Genomic DNA, 18,003 nt, shown 5'->3' on the forward strand with positions numbered 1-18,003 from the left:
CCTTTCCTTTCCTTTCCTTTCCTTTCCTTTCCTTTCCTTTCCTTTCCCTTCCTTCCTTCCTTCCTTCCTTCCTTCCTTCCTTCCTTCCTTCCTTCCCTCCTTCCCATAATTTTATCATGGAAAGAACACTGAACATGAGATCTACCCTCTTAACAAAATTTTAAGTGTACGGTATATTGTTGACTATAGGTGCAATGTTATACAGCAGGTCTCTAGAACTTACTCATCTTGCTTTGACTGAAACTCTATGCCCATTGATTAGTAACTCCCCATTTCCTACCCTTCCCCCCAATCCCTTGGCAGCCACTATTCCATTCTTTGATTCTGTGAATTGGACTATTTTAGATCTCTCATAAAAGTGAAATCCATCTTATTTCACTTAACATAATGTCCTCAAGGTTCATCCATTATGTCACATATAGCAGAATTTCCCTCTTTTTATGGATATGCCATATTTTCTTTATTCTTCGATATGTTGGTGGATATTTAGTTTGCTTCTACATTTTGACTGTTGTGAATAGTGCTGCAGTGAACTTAGGAGTGCTAATATTCCTTTGAGATCTTCATTTCAATTCTTTTGGATAAATACCCATAACTGGGATTGCTGAACCGTATGGCAGTTCTAATTTGAATTTTTTTAGGAACCTTCGTACTGTTTTCCACAGCAGCTACAACATTTTGCATTCTCACCAACATTTGTTTTTTGGGTTTTTTGATAATAGCCATCTTGACAGATGTAGATGATAATTCATTGTGGTTTTGATTTGCATTTCCTTGATAAGATTAGTGAGTGATGTTGAGCCTTTTTTCATCTACCTATTGTCCATTTATATATCTTGAGGAAATGGCTGTTCAAGTTATTTGCCTAGGTTTTCAATTGGGTTATTATTTTACTATTGAGTTGTATGAATTCTTTATATATTTTGGAGATTAACCTCTTACCAGACATATAGTATACACTTCTTTTCTCTTATTTCATACATTGCCCTTTCTCTTTGTCAGTTGTTTCCTTTGCTGTGTAGAAACTTTTTAAAAAAAAATTTTTTTTAATGATGGGTATTTTTCTTTTTTTGTTTTTTAAGTTTATTTATTTTGAGAAAGATAGAGAGTAGGGGAGGGGCAAAGAGAGGGTGAGAGAGAGAATCCCAAGCAGACTCCACACTGTCAGCACCGTAGCCCGATGCGGGGCTCAAACTCATGAACCACAAGATCATGACCTGAGTCAAAATTGGACGCTTAACCAGCTGAGCCACCCAGGCGTCCCTAAGTGTGAATACTATTTCTAAAGGGAATACAAATATTTTGAAAATCCTTCAAAATCTTTTTCTTTCTCCCTTTCAGAGTCCAGATGTCATTCAGAATTTGAAAATACTACCCATTCTGTCTTCAGGTCAGCCAAGTTTTACTTTCATCATCCAGTCCACCTACCAACTGATCAAGATGTTTGCCATGAATCCTTGGGGAGGAGTGTTTTCATGAGGCATTCTTGGAAAGATTTCTTTCAGCGTCATCCAGACAAACAAAGAGAACATACTTGTCTTCCTTCCCCTGATGAAAATGTGGAAAAGACCAAGGCAGATTATACCAGAATAGAGAGCCTCAGTATCAATGTAAACTTGGAAAACAAAGAAGTGATGCATTCCACTAAAAGTCAGGCTAGAGATTATCCAAAAAGTGACAAACAAATTAGTGATCCAAAAAGGGATCGTAAGGTCACCCCAGAGCCAGCAACTCAGCACACTGTGAGTTTGAATGAACTCTGGAACAAGTATCAGGAGCGACAGAAACAAAAGAAACCTCCCGAGTTTAGTGACAGAAAAGAACTATCCTTGGTGGAGCGACTTGATCGTTTGGCTAAACTTCTTCAGAATCCCATCACATATTCTCTCTGGACCTCTGAAAGCACACAGGATGATAGCAGAGGGGAACGGGATATTAAGCAACAGCAGAAAATCAAGCTTCAGAAAAAGAAGCAGTATAAGAGCCTGGAGAAATGCCATAAAAACACAGGAGAGCTTAAAAAAAGCAAGGCACTTTCTACTCATCAAGCTGGGAAGTCCAAGCAGATTAAAATTGAACAGATTAAATTTGATAAGTATATCCTGAGAAAACAGCCAGGTTTTCATTATATAAACAGCACTTCCTCAGATTCTAGACCATCTGACGAAAGTGAGCTGCTCACAGACACTGCCACCAACATCCTTTCCACAACCAATTCTCCTGTGGAATCTGATATCTTGACCCAAACAGATAAAGAGGTGACTTTGCAGGAGAGAAGCAGCTCTATTTCCACCATTGACACTGCCCGACTGATCCAAGCTTTTGGCCATGAAAGAGTTTGTCTGTCACCCAGGCGAATTAAATTATACAGCAGCATTACCGACCACCAGAGGAGATACCTTGAGAGGCGGAGCAAGAAGAATAAGAAAGCTTTGAATACAGGTCATCCCCAAATGACTTCTGAGCACACCAGAAGGAAACACATCCAGGTACATGGCTACAAATTCCGTCTGGCAATGTGACTGCCTTTTTCATGGACTTTTTAGTTAAGCTTTGCACACAGGTGAAAAAAAGCCAATTGCCCTTTCCTCACTATAACATTTCTTACCAACTTTCGGAAAAGAGTGAGAAAGTGTAGTACAGTGCTATTGTGAGTTGTCATTCTTTTCTTCAACACTCAGTTACGACGAAGGGCTTTGCTGCTAAATGCTTCAGAATCTGCAAAGTGTACCCCTGGCACAGGGGAGCTTCCAGTTTAGGATGACCTCCATTCTGAACATTAGTGCCTGGCCGTTTCTGTTTGTTTGGGGTTTTTTTGCTTATTCATTCCTCCCTGTCTTTCAAGAAGTTTTGAGATGTTCTTCAACACATACACAGATATACACAGACACAAATATCCAGACACATACTTATGTAAGTAATACAATAATGATATTCTTGAGTAAATGAAGAATTAGAATGATAGAAAATTAAATTAAAGCCAGGAAGGGATGAGCTACAACATGATTTTTAAAGATAAATAAATGAAGAATTGTGAGTGTTGGGAAGACAAGTTGAAGCCAGAAGGGAGATAAATAAATACACCTTGTGGATATGGTTGCTAGAAGTGAGCCACAAATTTTGCGCTATGTTTTCTAGCACGTGGTGTTGCTACAACTTTGTGATCAATTACATAAGTCTATAATATAAAAACTAGGTTTTCAAAAGCATTATAAATATTTCTGATACTGAGACCTAAGAGAAATTTCTCTCATCTATTCTCATAAAGAAGGCACCAGAGTGTATGTAAGAGTCCTCAACAGCATCCTTATAAGGAATTCAGTAACAACACCCATAAGGTTAATATGACCTTACGTTAGGGAGTTTCGGTAAAGGCAGACTTCAAGGGGGCAGCAAATGCAGACTAATACTTTAACCCAAGAATAAAATTTAGGGTGGCTAGAGGAGTGTTCTCCAAAGAGGGATGCTTACAGAATGGGGCACTGGAGTACAGACAAAAAAAAAAAAAAAAAAGATAGATATTTATTTTTCTCAGCCTTTTAAAATTTATATTTGTGTATATGTTTTATAATATATGAATAGAGCCATAATTTATAACATAAATAAATATCTACTTTGGTTATTTGTGCTCAAAAATATTTTATCAATAGGACTGCATGATCAAAAAAACTTAGAGACCACTAGTCTAGAGGCAAGGAGACACAAGACATTGAGACAATTCATAAATATTATTTCTCATAATTGAGTTTTTGGTAGGTATTAAATGATAGTGATTACATGTATAAATAGAACAATATGACTTTTTAAAGTAGGAGAAGAATTGGGAATGATAACAGATTAAGGCTTTTTGTTCCATGGAGGAGATAGGGAAAAAAGATCTCAGTAGAGGGTGGGTGGGTGTGTGTGTGTGTGTGTGTGTGTGTGTGTGTGTGTGTGGTAAAATCCATACACTTTACACACATAAAGTTTATAGTTTTTTTTTTTTATTTTTTTTATTTTATTTTTATTTTTTTTTCAACGTTTTTTATTTTTGGGACAGAGAGAGACAGAGCATGAACGGGGGAGGAGCAGAGAGAGAGGGAGACACAGAATCGGAAACAGGCTCCAGGCTCCGAGCCATCAGCCCAGAGCCTGACGCGGGGCTCGAACTCACGGACCGCGAGATCGTGACCTGGCTGAAGTCGGACGCTTAACCGACTGCGCCACCCAGGCGCCCCTAAAGTTTATAGTTTTAACCATCTTAAAGTGTACAGTCTAATGGCACTGAGTATATTCACAGTGTTTTACATATCACCACTATCCAGTTTGTGTGCTTTTTCATCACTCCAGTAGAAACTTCCTAACCATTAAGCAGTCGCTCTCTATTCCCCCTCCCACCAGCCCCTGACAACCATGAAGCTACTTCCTGCCTCTGTTGCCTGTTCTGTGTATTTCATATAAATGGAATCATACGGATGTGACCAAGTCAGACATCTGTCACTTTAACATATTTTTGAGGTTCATCCATGCCCTAGCATGTATCAGTACTTTATTGCTTTATATGGGTGAATAATATTCCATTGTATGTATATACTATATTTTATTTATTCATCTGTTTGTGGACATTTAGGTTTCCATCTTTTGGCTACTGTAAAAGGAGCAGATATGAACATCTGTACACAAGTTTTTATTTGAACACTTGTGTACAGTTCTTTTGGTTATATACTTAGGAGTGGAAGTTCTAGGTCATATGATAATTCTGTTTTTAGCTTATTGAGTAACCACCAAACTGTTTTCCACAATGGATATACCATTTATATTCCCACCAGCAATGTCTGAGCGCCCCATTCTCTCCACATTGACCAGCACTTTTTATTTACCTTGTTTTATGGTTTGTTTGTCTGTTTGGGTTTTTCTTGCCATGCTAGTAGGTGTGAAGGGTATCTCATACTCATTGTCATTTTGATTGTGGTTTTGATTTGCTTTCCCCTTTCCTAATGACAGTAAGCATCTTTTCCTGTGCTTGTTAGCCGTGTGTGTGTGTGTGTGTGTGTGTGTGTGTGTGTGTGTGTGTGTGTATACATATATAAATCTTCTCTGGAGAAATGTCTATTCAGGTTTTTGCCCACTTGTAATTAAGTTGTTTGTTATTTTGAATTGCAAGAGTTCTTTATTTATTCTGGATTGTAGATTCTTATTGGGTGTGTAATTTGTAAATATTTGCTCCCCCCCCCCCCGGGTTGTCTTTTCACTCGCTTATTACCATCCTTTGATGCACAATAGTTTACTTTTGATGAAGTCTATTTTTTTCTTTTGTTGCTTGTGTTGTTGGTATCCTATCTAAGAAACCACTGCCAAATCTAGTCTTGTCCCTATATTCTTTTAAGAATTTTATACTATTAATTCTTTCATTTACCTATTTGATATATATTGGGTCAATATTTGTATGTAATATAAAGTAAGGGTGAAACATCATTCTTTTCCACGTGGATACCCAGTTGTCCTAGTACCAGTCTTTGAAGAGACTATTCTTTCCCCATTGAATGGTCTTGACACTTTTGTCAAAAATCAACTGACAGTAGATGTGAAGGTTTATTTCTGGGCCTTCAATTGCATTCCTTAGATCTACATGCCTAGTCATACTCCATTACTGCAGTATTTTTGATTACTGTAGCTTTGTAGTGAGTTTTAAAATTGAGAAGCATGAGTTTTCCAATTTTGTTCTTTTTCAAGACTACTTCGCTATTCAGGCCCCTTGTATTTGAATATGAATTTTAGGATCAGCTTTTCCATTTCTGCCAAAAAGGTCATTGGGATTTTGATATTAATTGCATTAAATCTACAGATTGGTTTGGAGTTTATTGCAATCTTAATATTAAGTCTTCAGGCTGTGAACACGGAATGTCTTTCAATTTATTTAGGTTTTTAATTTCTTCCAGGAATGTTTTGTAGCTTTCATTTTACAAGTCTTAGACCTTCTTAGTTAAATTTATTCTTGATTTTCTTTTTTATTTAAATATGAAGTTTATTGTCAAATTGGTTTCCATTCAACACCCAGTGCTCATCCCAACAGGTGCCCTCCTCAATGCCCATCACCCACTTTCCCCTCCTTCCCACCCCCCTTCAACCCACAGTTTATTCTCAGTTTTTATAGTCTCTTATGGTTTGCCTCCCTCCCTCTCTAACTTTTTTTTTCCTCCTCCTCCCCCATGGTCTTCTGTTAAGTTTCTCAGGATCCACATGAGAGTGAAAACAGATGGTATCTGTCTTTCTCTGTATGACTTATTTCACTTAGCATAACACTCTCCAGTTCCATGTTGCTACACAAGGCCATATTACATTCTTTCTCATTGCCAAGTAGTATTCCATTGTATATATGAACCACAACTTCTTTATCCATTCATCAGTTGATGGACATTTAGGCTCTTTCCATAATTTGGTTATTATTGAAAGTGCTGCTATAAACATTGGGGTAAAAGTGCCCCTATGCATCAACACTGCTGTATTTATTTGATTTTCTTGTTCTCTCTTTTTTTATTATTCTTAAGTGTGGTAAAATCCATATAACAAAATTTTTCATCTTACCCATTGTTAAATGTGCAGCTTGGTGCATTCATATCATTGTGTAGACATCACTATCATCCATCTTAGGAACTCTTGTCATCCTGCAGACCTGAAATTCTATACCACTCAACCAACTCCTCATTCCACTTGATGCTCAGCCTCTGGCAACTACCAGTCTACTTTCTATCTCTATAAATTTGACTACTCTAGGTACCTCATATTAAGTAGAATCATGTATCATTTGTCTTTTAGTAATAGGCTGATTTCATTTAGCAAAATATCCTTAAGGTTCATCCATGTTGTAGCATGTAACATGATTTTCTTATTTTTTAAGGGTGAATGATATTCCATTGTATGTATATAGCACATTTTACTTATCCATTCATCTGTTAATAGACGCTTGGGTTACTCTCTCTTTTGACTATTGTGAATAATTTTGCTGTGGATATAGGTGTACAAATATCTCTTCAAGAACCTGCTTTCAATTGGCGGGGGAGGTAATAAAACCAGAAGTGGAAGGCAGAATCATGTGGTAATTCTATTTTTAATTATTTGAGGAGCTGCCATGCTGTTTTCTATACCATTTTTCCCACCACCAGTGCACAGGGGTTTCAGTTTCTCCACATCCTTGCCAACCCCTGTTTTGTCTTGTTTTTTTAATAAAAATAGTCATCCTAATGAGTGTGAAGTGGTATGTCATTGTGCTTTGATTTGTAGTTCCCTAATGATTAGTGATATTGAACACCTTTATTTGCTTATTAGTTATTTGTATGTGATCTCTGGAGAAATATCTATTCAAGTCCTTTGCCTGTTTCTTAATCAAGTTTTTTGTTGTTCATTTGTAGGATTTCTTTATATGTTCTGGATATTAACCTCTTCTACTTAATTTTCAATATTCTTTCTGATTCCATGGGTTGCCTTTTCATTCTGTTGATTTTGTCCTCAGAGGCACAGATTTTTAATTTAGGTGTAATCCAGTTTATCTGTTTTTGCTTTTGGTGTCATATCCAGGAAATCATTGCCAAATGCAATGTCTTTAAGGTTTTCTCCTATTTTCTTCTAAGAGTTTTATGGTTTTAGGTCTCATGTTTAAGACTTTTGATCTAAGTTTTTGTATACGGTGCAAAGTAAGGCTCCAAGTTCATTCTTTTCCATGTGGATATCTAGTCCCAGCACCATTTGTTGAAAAAAGACTGTCTTTTCTCCATTGAATGGTCTTGGCACCCTTGACAAAAATCAGTTGACAATATATATATGAGGGTTTATTTCAGGCTCTCTATTCTATTCTATTCTATTCTATTCTATTCTATCTATTCTATTCTACTGGTCTTTATGTCCTTTATGCCAGTCCCACACTAGTTTTGGTTTGTTGTATCTTTGTAATAAATTTTGAAATCAAGTATAGAACCTCTAATTTATTCTTTTTTTTCAAGACTGTTCTGGCTATTCAAGGTCCCTTGAAATTCCATATTAATTTGTGTAAGTTTTTCTTTTTGATGCTATGTAATTGTTTTCTTAATTTCATGTTTGCATTGTTTATTGCTAGTGTAGAGATACACAACTAATTTTTGTATATTGGTTTTGTACTCTATAACTTTACTGAATTTATTTGTTAACTCTTAACAGTTTTCTTGTGGATTCCTTAGGATTTTCTACATATAAGATCATGTCATCTGTGAATAGAAATAGTCTTACTTCCTCCTTTCCAATTTGGGTGCCCTTTATTTACTTTCTGGCTAGAACTTCCAGATCAACAGTGTCAAACAGAAGTGACAAAAGTGTCTTGTTCATGTTCTTAGAAGGAAAACATTTAGTCCTTCACCATTGAGAATGATGTGAGTTTGAGTTTTCATACATGACTTTTATCGTGTTAAGGAAGTTCCCTTTCTTTCTTGATGAGTATCTTTACCATGAAAGTGTTGTGTTTTTTGCCAGATGCATTAGCATTTATTGGGATGATCATCTGGGTCTTTTTTTTTTTCTTTTATTCTGTTAATATGGTATAGATTGATAATCATGTATTGAACCAACCTTGCATTCCTGGGATAAATCCTTAAATATTCCTTAGTCTTGATATATAATTCTTTTCATATGCTGCTGGATTCACTTTGCTAGAATTTTGAAAAGGTCTTTTGCATCTCTGTAAAGGATATTGATCTATGGTTTTGTTTTTTTTTTTTAATACCTTTCTTTGTCTGCCTGTGGTATCAGGATAATACTGGCTTCATAGAATGAGTTAGGACATTGTCCTTCCTCTTTGATTTTTTTGGATGAGTTTGAGAAGAATTGGTGTTAATGATTGATACTTTCTTTAAATGTTTGGTAGAATTCATCAGTGAAGCCACTAGTCATGGGTTTTTCTTTGGGGGGAAAGTTTATTACTGATTCAGTCTTTTTACTGTAACTCTACTCAGATTTTCTATTTCTTCTTGAGTCATTTTTTTGTAGTTTGTGTGTTTATAAGAACTAATTCATCTCTTTGTTTTTCTAGTCACTACTCTGTTTATCTTCACTCTAATCTTTATTATTTACTTCTGCTTGCTTTGGTTTTAGTTTGCTCTTTTTTTACCCCTAATTCCTTACAGTTTAAAGTTACTGATTTTAAGTTATTATTCTGTGTAAGTGATGAATCACTAAATCCTACACCTGAAACTAATCTTACACTGTCTGTTAACTAACCGGAATTTAAATAAAAACTGGGAAGGAGGGGCACGTGGGTGACTCAGTCAGTTAAGTGTCTGGCTCTGGCTTAGGTTCTGATCTCACAGTTCATGAGTTCGAGCCCTGCATCGGGCTCTGTGCTGACAGCTCAGAGCCTGGAGCCTGCTTCCGATTCTGTGTCTCCCTTGCTCTCTGCCCCTTCCCCACTCACTTGCACTCTCTCTCTCTGAAAAATAAACAAAAATTTTTTTTAATTTAAAAATTTTTTAAAAACTGGGAAGGAAAAAAATGAAAAAATTTTTTATGCTTATTCATTTTTGAGAGACAGAGACAGAGAGAGACAGAGCACGAGGTGGGAGGGGCAGAGAGAGAGAAGGAGACACAGAATCTGAAGCAGGCTCCAGACTCCAAGCTGTCAGCACAGAGCCCAACTTGGGGCTGGATCTCATGAACTGCGAGATCATGACCTGAGCTGAAATTGGACACTTAACCAACTGAGCTACCCAGGTGCCCCTATTATTCTTTTTTTTTTAATGTTTATTTATTTTTGAGAGAGAGAGAGAGAGAGAGGGCACAGGGGAGGGGCAGAGAGAGAGGGAGACACAGAATTGGAAGCAGGCTCCAGGCTCTGAGCTGTCAGCACAGAGCCCGACGTGGGGCTCTAACTCACAAACCGTGAGATCATGACCTGGGCTGAGGTCGGACATTTAACCGAGTGAGCCACCCAGGTGCCCTCTTATTCTTTTTTAATATAGGTATTTACCACTATAAATTTCCTCTGAGCCCTGCTTTTGCAGATATAAATTTTTTTCTAAACTCTGCCTTCGCTGCATTCCAAAGTTTTTGTATGTGTTTTCATTTTCATTCATCTTAAAGTATTTTCTAATTTTCCTTGTAATTTCTTTTTTAACTATTAATAGTTTGTTTAATTGCCACATTTTTGTTTATTTTCCAAATTTCTTTTATTATTTCTAGTTTCATTCCATTGTGGTCAAAGAATATATTTGGATATATAATTCAAAGTATTTGAGTCCTTTTAAATTTATAATGACTTGTTTTTTTACCGTGTTATATAATCTCTTGTGAAGAATTTTCATGTGCACTTGAGAATTATGCTGTTGTTTAGAGTGTTCTGTTTATGTCTATTAAGTTTATTTGGTTTATAGTGTTATTCAAGTTCTCTGTTTTCTTACTGGTCTTTTATCTAGTATTTCTATCATATTGAAGTCTGCAACTATTAATGTGGAACTGTTTCTCCATTCAGTTCTGTCCATTTTTGCTTCATATATTTTGAAGCTCTGTTATCGGGTATGCATATGTTCCTAATTGTTATACTTCTTCATGAGTTGACCGTCTTATCAATAAATAATCCCCTTCTTTATGTCTTATAATAATTTTTAATTCAAATTCTCTTTTGTTTGATATTAGTAGAGCTACCCAGCTTTCTTTTCATTGCTACGGTTTGTGTGGAATATCTTTCCCATCCTTTTTCTTTCTTTCTTTCTTTCTTTCTTTCTTTCTTTCTTTCTTTCTCTCTCTCTTTCTTTCTCTCTCTCTCTCTCTTTCTTTCTCTTTCTTTCTTTCTTTTTTCATCCTTTTACTGTGTTTTTGGATCTAAAGTCAGTGTCTTTCAAAATGGAGTGCGGAATGGGGGACAGTGAGGGGATGGCAGTTTGGGCTCTATATCTTTCTGTGGGGTTGGTTGAAGACCCTGTCCTTCTCTGGTGAGTGCTGTGGAGGAGACCAGAGCAGAATGATTTCATTCCATTAATAACATCTGGTAAAAACAGTATGGCACCAATAACATTTCCAATACCAGCTGCCACACACTGAAAATAATAAGTGGACATTTGCCAGGATAGACTTTGTAATAATAAGGATAGGATTGGGGTCAGCCTTTCCTGAGCATGGATTTCTTTCTCAGATAAAAGCCCTGTCTACATGAGTTCTGGAAGCAATGGTCTGGAATTGTAGGGTGTATTACCAGAACAATGTGCATATCTGACCCCTTCTGATGAAAGGAACTAGAGTGGCAGCAACAACAAATCCTGTTCTTGAATATATGACACTGAATCTAATTGAAATGGGCCAAAGCATCAATCCCACTCTGTGTCTTCATGTTATTTTAAATTACAGTTGAGCCTTGAACAATAAGAATGTGAGCAACATAGGTGTGAAATATCTACTTATATGCAGATTTGATGAATACAGTACTATATTTTCTCTTAATGATTTTTTAAGAAATATTTTTATTTTTTAACATTTGTTTGTTTGTTTTAGAGAGAGCAAGCATGTGTATGCACACGCACTGGGAAGGGACAGAATGGGGGGTGGGGGAGTGAATCTCAAGCAGGCTCAGAGCCAGAACAGAGCCTGATGTGGGGCTCAGTCTCACAACTGTGAGATCCTGACCTGAACTAAATCAAGAGTCAGATGCTTAACCAACTGAGCCACTGAGGTGCCCCTCTTATGATTTTCTTAATAATATTTTCTTCTCTGGGCACCTGGGTGGCTCAGTCAGTTAAGTGTCTGGCTTCAGCTCAAGTCATGATCTCGCAGTTCGTGAGTTTGAGCCCCACATTGAGCTGTCTGCTGTCAGCAGCCTGCTTTGGATCCTCTGGTCCCCCTTTCTCTCTGCCCTTCCCCTGCTCATACTCTCCCTCTTTCAAAAATAAATACACATTAAGAAAAATTTATGAAAAGGGAAAGCTTCTTTAACAAAATATTTTCTTTTCTCTAGCTTACTTTATTATAAGAAGGTAGTGTGTAATATGTATAACATACAAAATATGTGTTAATCAACTATTTATGTTAAAGGCTTCTGGGTCAGCAGTTAATTTTGGGGGGAGTCAAAGTTACACATGGATTTTCTACCACCTTTAGGGGTCAGCACCCCTTTTTCCTGTGTTCAGGGGTCAACTGTATAAGAAAACAGCCTCAGTGCAGGTGTTTGTATGATCTTATTAAATTTGCCTTAGATTGGGGTGCCTTGTATGGCTCAGTCGGTTAAGCATCCAACTTCGGTTCAGGTCATGATCTCGCAGTTTGTGAGTTCGAGCCTCGTGTCGGGCTCTGTGCCGACAGCTCAGAGCCTGGAGCCTGCTTTGGATTCTGTGTCTCCCTCTCTCTCTGCCTGTACTTGACCCCCCCTCAAAAATAAATAAACATTTTTAAAAAATTAAATTAGCCTTAGATTTAAAAATGAATGAATGAAGTCTTTTTTAGACAACATATAAGTGGATTATGATTTTTTAAAATTCATTCTGCCATCTCTACCTTTGAATTCGAGTGTTTAATCTATTTACATTTAAAGGAATTACTGAAAGGAAAGGGCTTAACTCAGACAATTTTGCCATTTCTTTATGTCTAACAGTTTTTCTTTTTCAATTCCTCTATCACTGCCTTCTTTTGTATTTAATTGATTTCCTATAATGAATCTATAATGAACCATTTTGATTCCCATCTCATTTCCTCTCTTTTATATTTTTTAGTTATTTTGGGGGGATTACAGTTAACTCTTACACATATAACAACACATATGAAATGATGCCAATCTAGCCCCAGTAATATACAAAGCTCTGCTTCTGTACCTCTCTTCCTCTCATTCTTTTGTTTATAGTCACATATTACATCTTTATACTTTCTGTGACCATTAACATAGATTTTTAATGATCTTTATGCATGTCTTTTAAATTTGACAGGAAGAGAAAGAGAAGTTAAAACCAGAAATATATTACTGACTTTTATATTTACCTATATATTTACATTTACCAGTGTTATTTCTTCATATGGCCTCGTATGGTTTTATTTATTTCTTCACATGGCTTCACTTGTTGCCTAGTGTTCTTTCATGCTGAAGGAGTCCCTGTAGCATTTCTTGTAGGGAAAGACATCCAGTTATGAATTCTTTCAACTTTTGTTTATCTGGGAATGTCTTAATTTCACCTTCATTCTTGAAAGATAATTTTGCCAGATACAGATTTCTTTTTTTCAGTTTTTCACATCACTTTAAATACCATCCTACTGCCTGTTGGCCTCCATCATTTCTTATGAGAAATTGGCAGTTAATCTTACTGATGATCCTTTGTACGTTCTGAGTCTCTTCATTCTTACTGCTTCAAGATTCTGTCTTTATCTTTGTCAGTTAACAGTTTGGTTATTGTGTGTCTTGGTGTGGAACTTGTTTTACTAGGAGTTCATTGAACTTCTTCAATTTTAGATTCGTGTCTTTAATCAAGTTTGAGAAGTTTCCAACCATTATTTCTTCAAATAGTTTTTCTGACTCTTTCTCTCTTCTTTTGACACTCCCACCATGCATATGTTGTAAGCTTGATGGTGTCCTATAAGTCTCTGAGACTCTGTCCATTTTCTTTGTTCTGTTTCCTTTTTGTCCCTCAGACTGGATAATTTCATTTATGCTGTCTTCAGGTTCACAGATTTCATCAAATCTGCTGTGAATTTTTTAGTTACTTTACTTTTCAGCTTCATAATTTTCTATTTGTTTCCTTTTTATTTTTCTTTATTTATTGATAGTCTGTATTTGGTGAGACATCATTCTCATTGTTTATTTGTCCATATGCCCTTCAAGCATATATAGGACAGTTGATTTAAAGTCTCCATTTTCTTTTTCTTTTAAGTGCCCCATACTTTATTGTTTGTTTGGATGCCTTGTAATTTCTTCTTGGAAGTTAGACATTTTGAATATCATAATATGTTGACTTTGGAAATCAGATTATTCTCCCCCCTCCCTAGGATTTTGTTGTTACTGCTTATTGTGGTTTAAAATTGTTGGTATGTTTAGTGATTTTTCTAAACTATTTTTGTACAGACTGTGTTTCTGGTCTCTGATGTCTCTCTTTCTTTAGCTCATTAGTCAGCTAGTTGTTTGATTGCCTTAAGTGCCTGGTACCCAAAAAGAGAAAGCAAAAAAGAAAGAAAGAAGGAAAGGAAAGGGGAAAAAATTGCCCAATTCCTTGTAGATTTTTTTGTGTATTAGGGAAGCCAGTGCTTAGGTAGGCTATTTACAACTCTACCTTAGCAAATTTCTAGCTTGCACTGAACCTACAGATCAGCCAGTTATGAAACATTATGGTCTTCTTGGGTCTTTTCTGAACATGCGTCCTGCCCTGTGCATGAGCTTTCCAGTTCCCCTGAGGTACATTGGAGATTTTCAAAGCCCCATTTCCCCAAAATTCTCACTGCTTTTTTCCCTAGCTTTCCATTTGCCTAGTGTTTCAACCAGCTGTTTTCTTTGTTTTTGTTTTTGCATCCAGCTTTCAATGTTTTCAAGGAAATTCCATCCTCTGAAATGCCGTAAGAGAGTTCCATGTTTAGTGAAACAAGATAGGCCCCTTGTGTCAGTTCTTCAGAGAATACTTAGGGAGGTTCAATGAAACAATTCCTTGGGAACAAGATACTACTCTGTGCTTCCTGTGGAAGCAAATACCTACAATGTGAATGCAGGCAACTGCCCGAGAAGGGTAAATTAAAAACCTCAAAGCTCTCCTACCTTGTTTAGGTGGCTTTGCTCCTACTTAAGTTTTCACTTAGTTGCCGTAAACCTTTGACTCTCTTCCACACTTGATGAGGTTGATTTTTTGACAGTTCTTGCCAGGTTTTTGTTTGTTTGTGTTTGTTTGTTTTGGTGTTTCTAGGGAAGGGACAGGTCCCTGGAGGTCCTTTTTCTACCAATTTGCTGACATCCCTCCAAGGTAGAGTTTTGTACCCTTCCCACAACAGCTACTGTTCCTTTTTCCTGGGTCTGCACTGTAATAGACACTTACATAAAACTCTTCAATCTTTTTTCTGGTGGAGTTTGTGGAGAAATAGCAGCAAGAAGGTGTGGAGTTCTCCAATTTCTGTAGCCCTCAAGGGCTTCACACTCTTACCAGTTTATACTTGGCCTCTACCACTTAATCATCCTTCTTGAGGGTTTCCAGTGGTATCTCCTCCAGATGATCTGGTGCTCATGTTTCATGACAACATTTGCTCTTTAGATTTTGGACTAACATTGACCTGACCTCAACTTTCTAATGGCTTCAAGAAAAGTCATGAACTTAAACTTGATATACTTTTGGTGGTGGTGTTATAAGGATGGGAGGGCTGCTTTATTCAACTCTTTAGATCCCCAAGTGGAAATGAGGTATACACATCCAGTAGATTTGTGGTATTTTTTTTGTAGTACTTTCTAGATGTTCTGTAATTATACCTTTGGATTTGCTGTTTCAACCAAGAGAAAAGTTTAGGGGATAATTTTTTTTTTGGTATTTTTGTAAGATTGACTTTATTATCACTACATATGAACTTATAATTTTAATGTATTATGATCAGAGATTGTACTCAGTTCTATTTCTGTTTTAAGGATATATACAGATTTTCTTTGTGGCTTAATGTATGAACAAGTACTCCAAGGGTGTTATAAAGGAGGTGGAGTCTCCATATAGATTATGACATTTTAATTATATCTAGTAATTCACCTTTATTGATTATATTCTTTCCAAATGTTGGTTTCCTTGGTCTGTTAAGCACTTCAAAGAGTATATAGAGGTGCCTAGCTGACACCTGGTACAACACGATCTTGATCTTGGGATCTTGAGTTCAAGGCCCACATTGGGTGTAGAGCTTACTTTTAAAAAAAAACTATGGTATTGTCATGCACAAGAGTTGCATAGACACATAAGGTTAAAACATTGATGGCAAATAAATGGGAAATGGAAAATAAGTTAAAAGAACATATTCGAAGGTTGATTTATCTTTGTGGTAATTAAAGGTTTATATGTAGATGTTTATCTTATGTCTGGCACATAAGCATTCATGATACGTTTTTATTCACTGTGAATTGTACCATACAGCATTCAAAGTAAGTTTTATTTTCCATTTTTAATATGTTTGTCTTTGATTCTACTTCATCCAATGCAATTTTTAGAACTTTATATTTGCACAGTTTCTCTTTGCCCATCCTTCTACTTTTAGCTTTACTGGGTCACTTTGCTCAAGTGTAAGTAGCATCTAGTTGCATTTAACTTTTTTCTCCCCACTGAATTTGAGCGTTTTTCTTTTGGGGTGAATTTATTCTACCTAACTCTGAAGTTATAACAAATATGTTTGGTTTAAATTTTATTATTATTTTTTCTTGTTCTGATAAATTTATTAAGTAAAAGTTTATTATACAAAATTCCATTTCAGACTGAGGCAAGTGAACTTTTTATGTGGTGAAAAAAAGAAAAGAAACATGACCAAAATGTTATCATCTTAACCATTTTTAAATGTAAGGTTCTGTACTGTTAAGTATATTCGCATTCTTGTGAAATAGTTTCCAGAACTTTTCATCTTATGATACAGAAACTCTGTACCCATTAAACCCAACAATTCCCTGTTTCCCTGAGCCCCTTGTTCTACTTGATTTTAGATAGTTTCATATAAGTGGAATCATACATTATTCATCTTTTAGTAACAGGCTTATTTTACTCAGCATAATGTCTTCAAGGGTCATCTATGTTGTACTGTATGACATGATTTTCTTTTTAAGGCTGAATAATATTCCATTCCAATAATATTCCACTTTTGGTTTATCCATTCATCCCTCAATGGACCTTTACATTGCTTCCACTTCTTGATTATTGTGAATAATGCTACTGTGAACATGGTTGTGCAAATAGGACTTCAAGACCTTGCTTCCAATTCTTTTGGATATATGTCTGCAAGTGGAATGGCTGGATTATATGGTAATTCTATTTTTAATTTTTTGAGGAACCCCCATACTTTTTTGTAGCAGCTGTACCATTTTATAGTCCCACCAACAATGTGCAGTAGTTTCAGTTTCTCCATATCCTTGCCAACACTTATGTTTTTGTTGTTGTTTAGTAGCCATCCAAGTAAGTATGTAGTGGTATTTCATTGTGTTTTTGATTTGCATTTCTGTGACGATTAGTGATATTGGGCATCTTTTCATATGCTTATTGGCCATTATTATATCATTGTTGGAGAAATGTCTATTCAAGTCCTTTGCCCATTCTTGAAACAGGTTAAAAAAATGTTGTCATTGAGTTGTAGTTCTTTATGTATTCTGGACATTAACCCCTTATCAAATATATAATTTATAAGTTTTTCTACCAGTCAGTGGGTTGCCTTTTCACTCTATTGATTGTGTCCTTTGATGCACAGATGTATCTAATATTGATGCAGTCCCTGTTGTCTTTTTTTTTTTTTTTTGTCTTTTTTTTTGGCTGACATATCCAAGAAATCATTACCAAGTCCAGTGGCATGAAACTTTTCCCCTATGTGTTCTTGTAAGAGATTTATGGTTTTAGGTCTTATGTTTAGGCCTTCACTCCATTTTGAGTTAATTTGGATGGTGTAAAGTAAGGCTCAACTTCATTCTTTGCAAGTAAATATCTAGTTGTGCCAGCACCATTTGTTGAAGAGAAATTTCCCCTTTGAGTAGTCTTGGCATGTTATCAAGAGTCAAAGATCCTTTGAGGATAGATCAAGGGTTTATTTCTAGGCCCTCTATTCTAGTCCACTGATCTAGTTGTCTGCTTTTTTGCCAGTACTAACTGTAGTACTGTAGTATGTTTTGAAATCAAGAAGTGTGAGTCCTTCAGCTTTGTTCTTCTTTTTCAAAATTATTTTGGTTTTTCAGGGTATTTTATCATTTTTAAGGATTTCCTGCTGTTTCCAGTCTTTTTGTTCATTGCTGTATGATTTTCTTTGAGTTGAATTGTTTTTCTGACAACTTAGCAGCCATGTAATCTCATTAAATACTCTGCTAAAACCACTCTCTCATCACTCTCGGATATG

The 18,003-nt window shown here is 36.1% G+C and overlaps 1 protein-coding gene across 2 annotated transcripts in view; it reads left to right on the plus strand.

Annotated features, from left to right (window-relative positions):
* The window catches only part of ALMS1 (ALMS1 centrosome and basal body associated protein), a 94,095-nt gene that overhangs the window by 48,875 nt on the left and 27,217 nt on the right, over positions 1–18,003 (plus strand). For both annotated transcript variants that reach the window (XM_049651702.1, XM_049651704.1), the window contains exon 6: positions 1,342–2,489. In XM_049651702.1, coding sequence (XP_049507659.1) covers positions 1,342–2,489 — 1,148 coding nt within the window. The remainder of the gene's footprint in view (positions 1–1,341; positions 2,490–18,003) is intronic.

Source organism: Panthera uncia (genome assembly GCF_023721935.1).
Source record: "Panthera uncia isolate 11264 chromosome A3 unlocalized genomic scaffold, Puncia_PCG_1.0 HiC_scaffold_11, whole genome shotgun sequence".
Classification (NCBI taxonomy): Eukaryota; Metazoa; Chordata; class Mammalia; order Carnivora; family Felidae; genus Panthera; species Panthera uncia.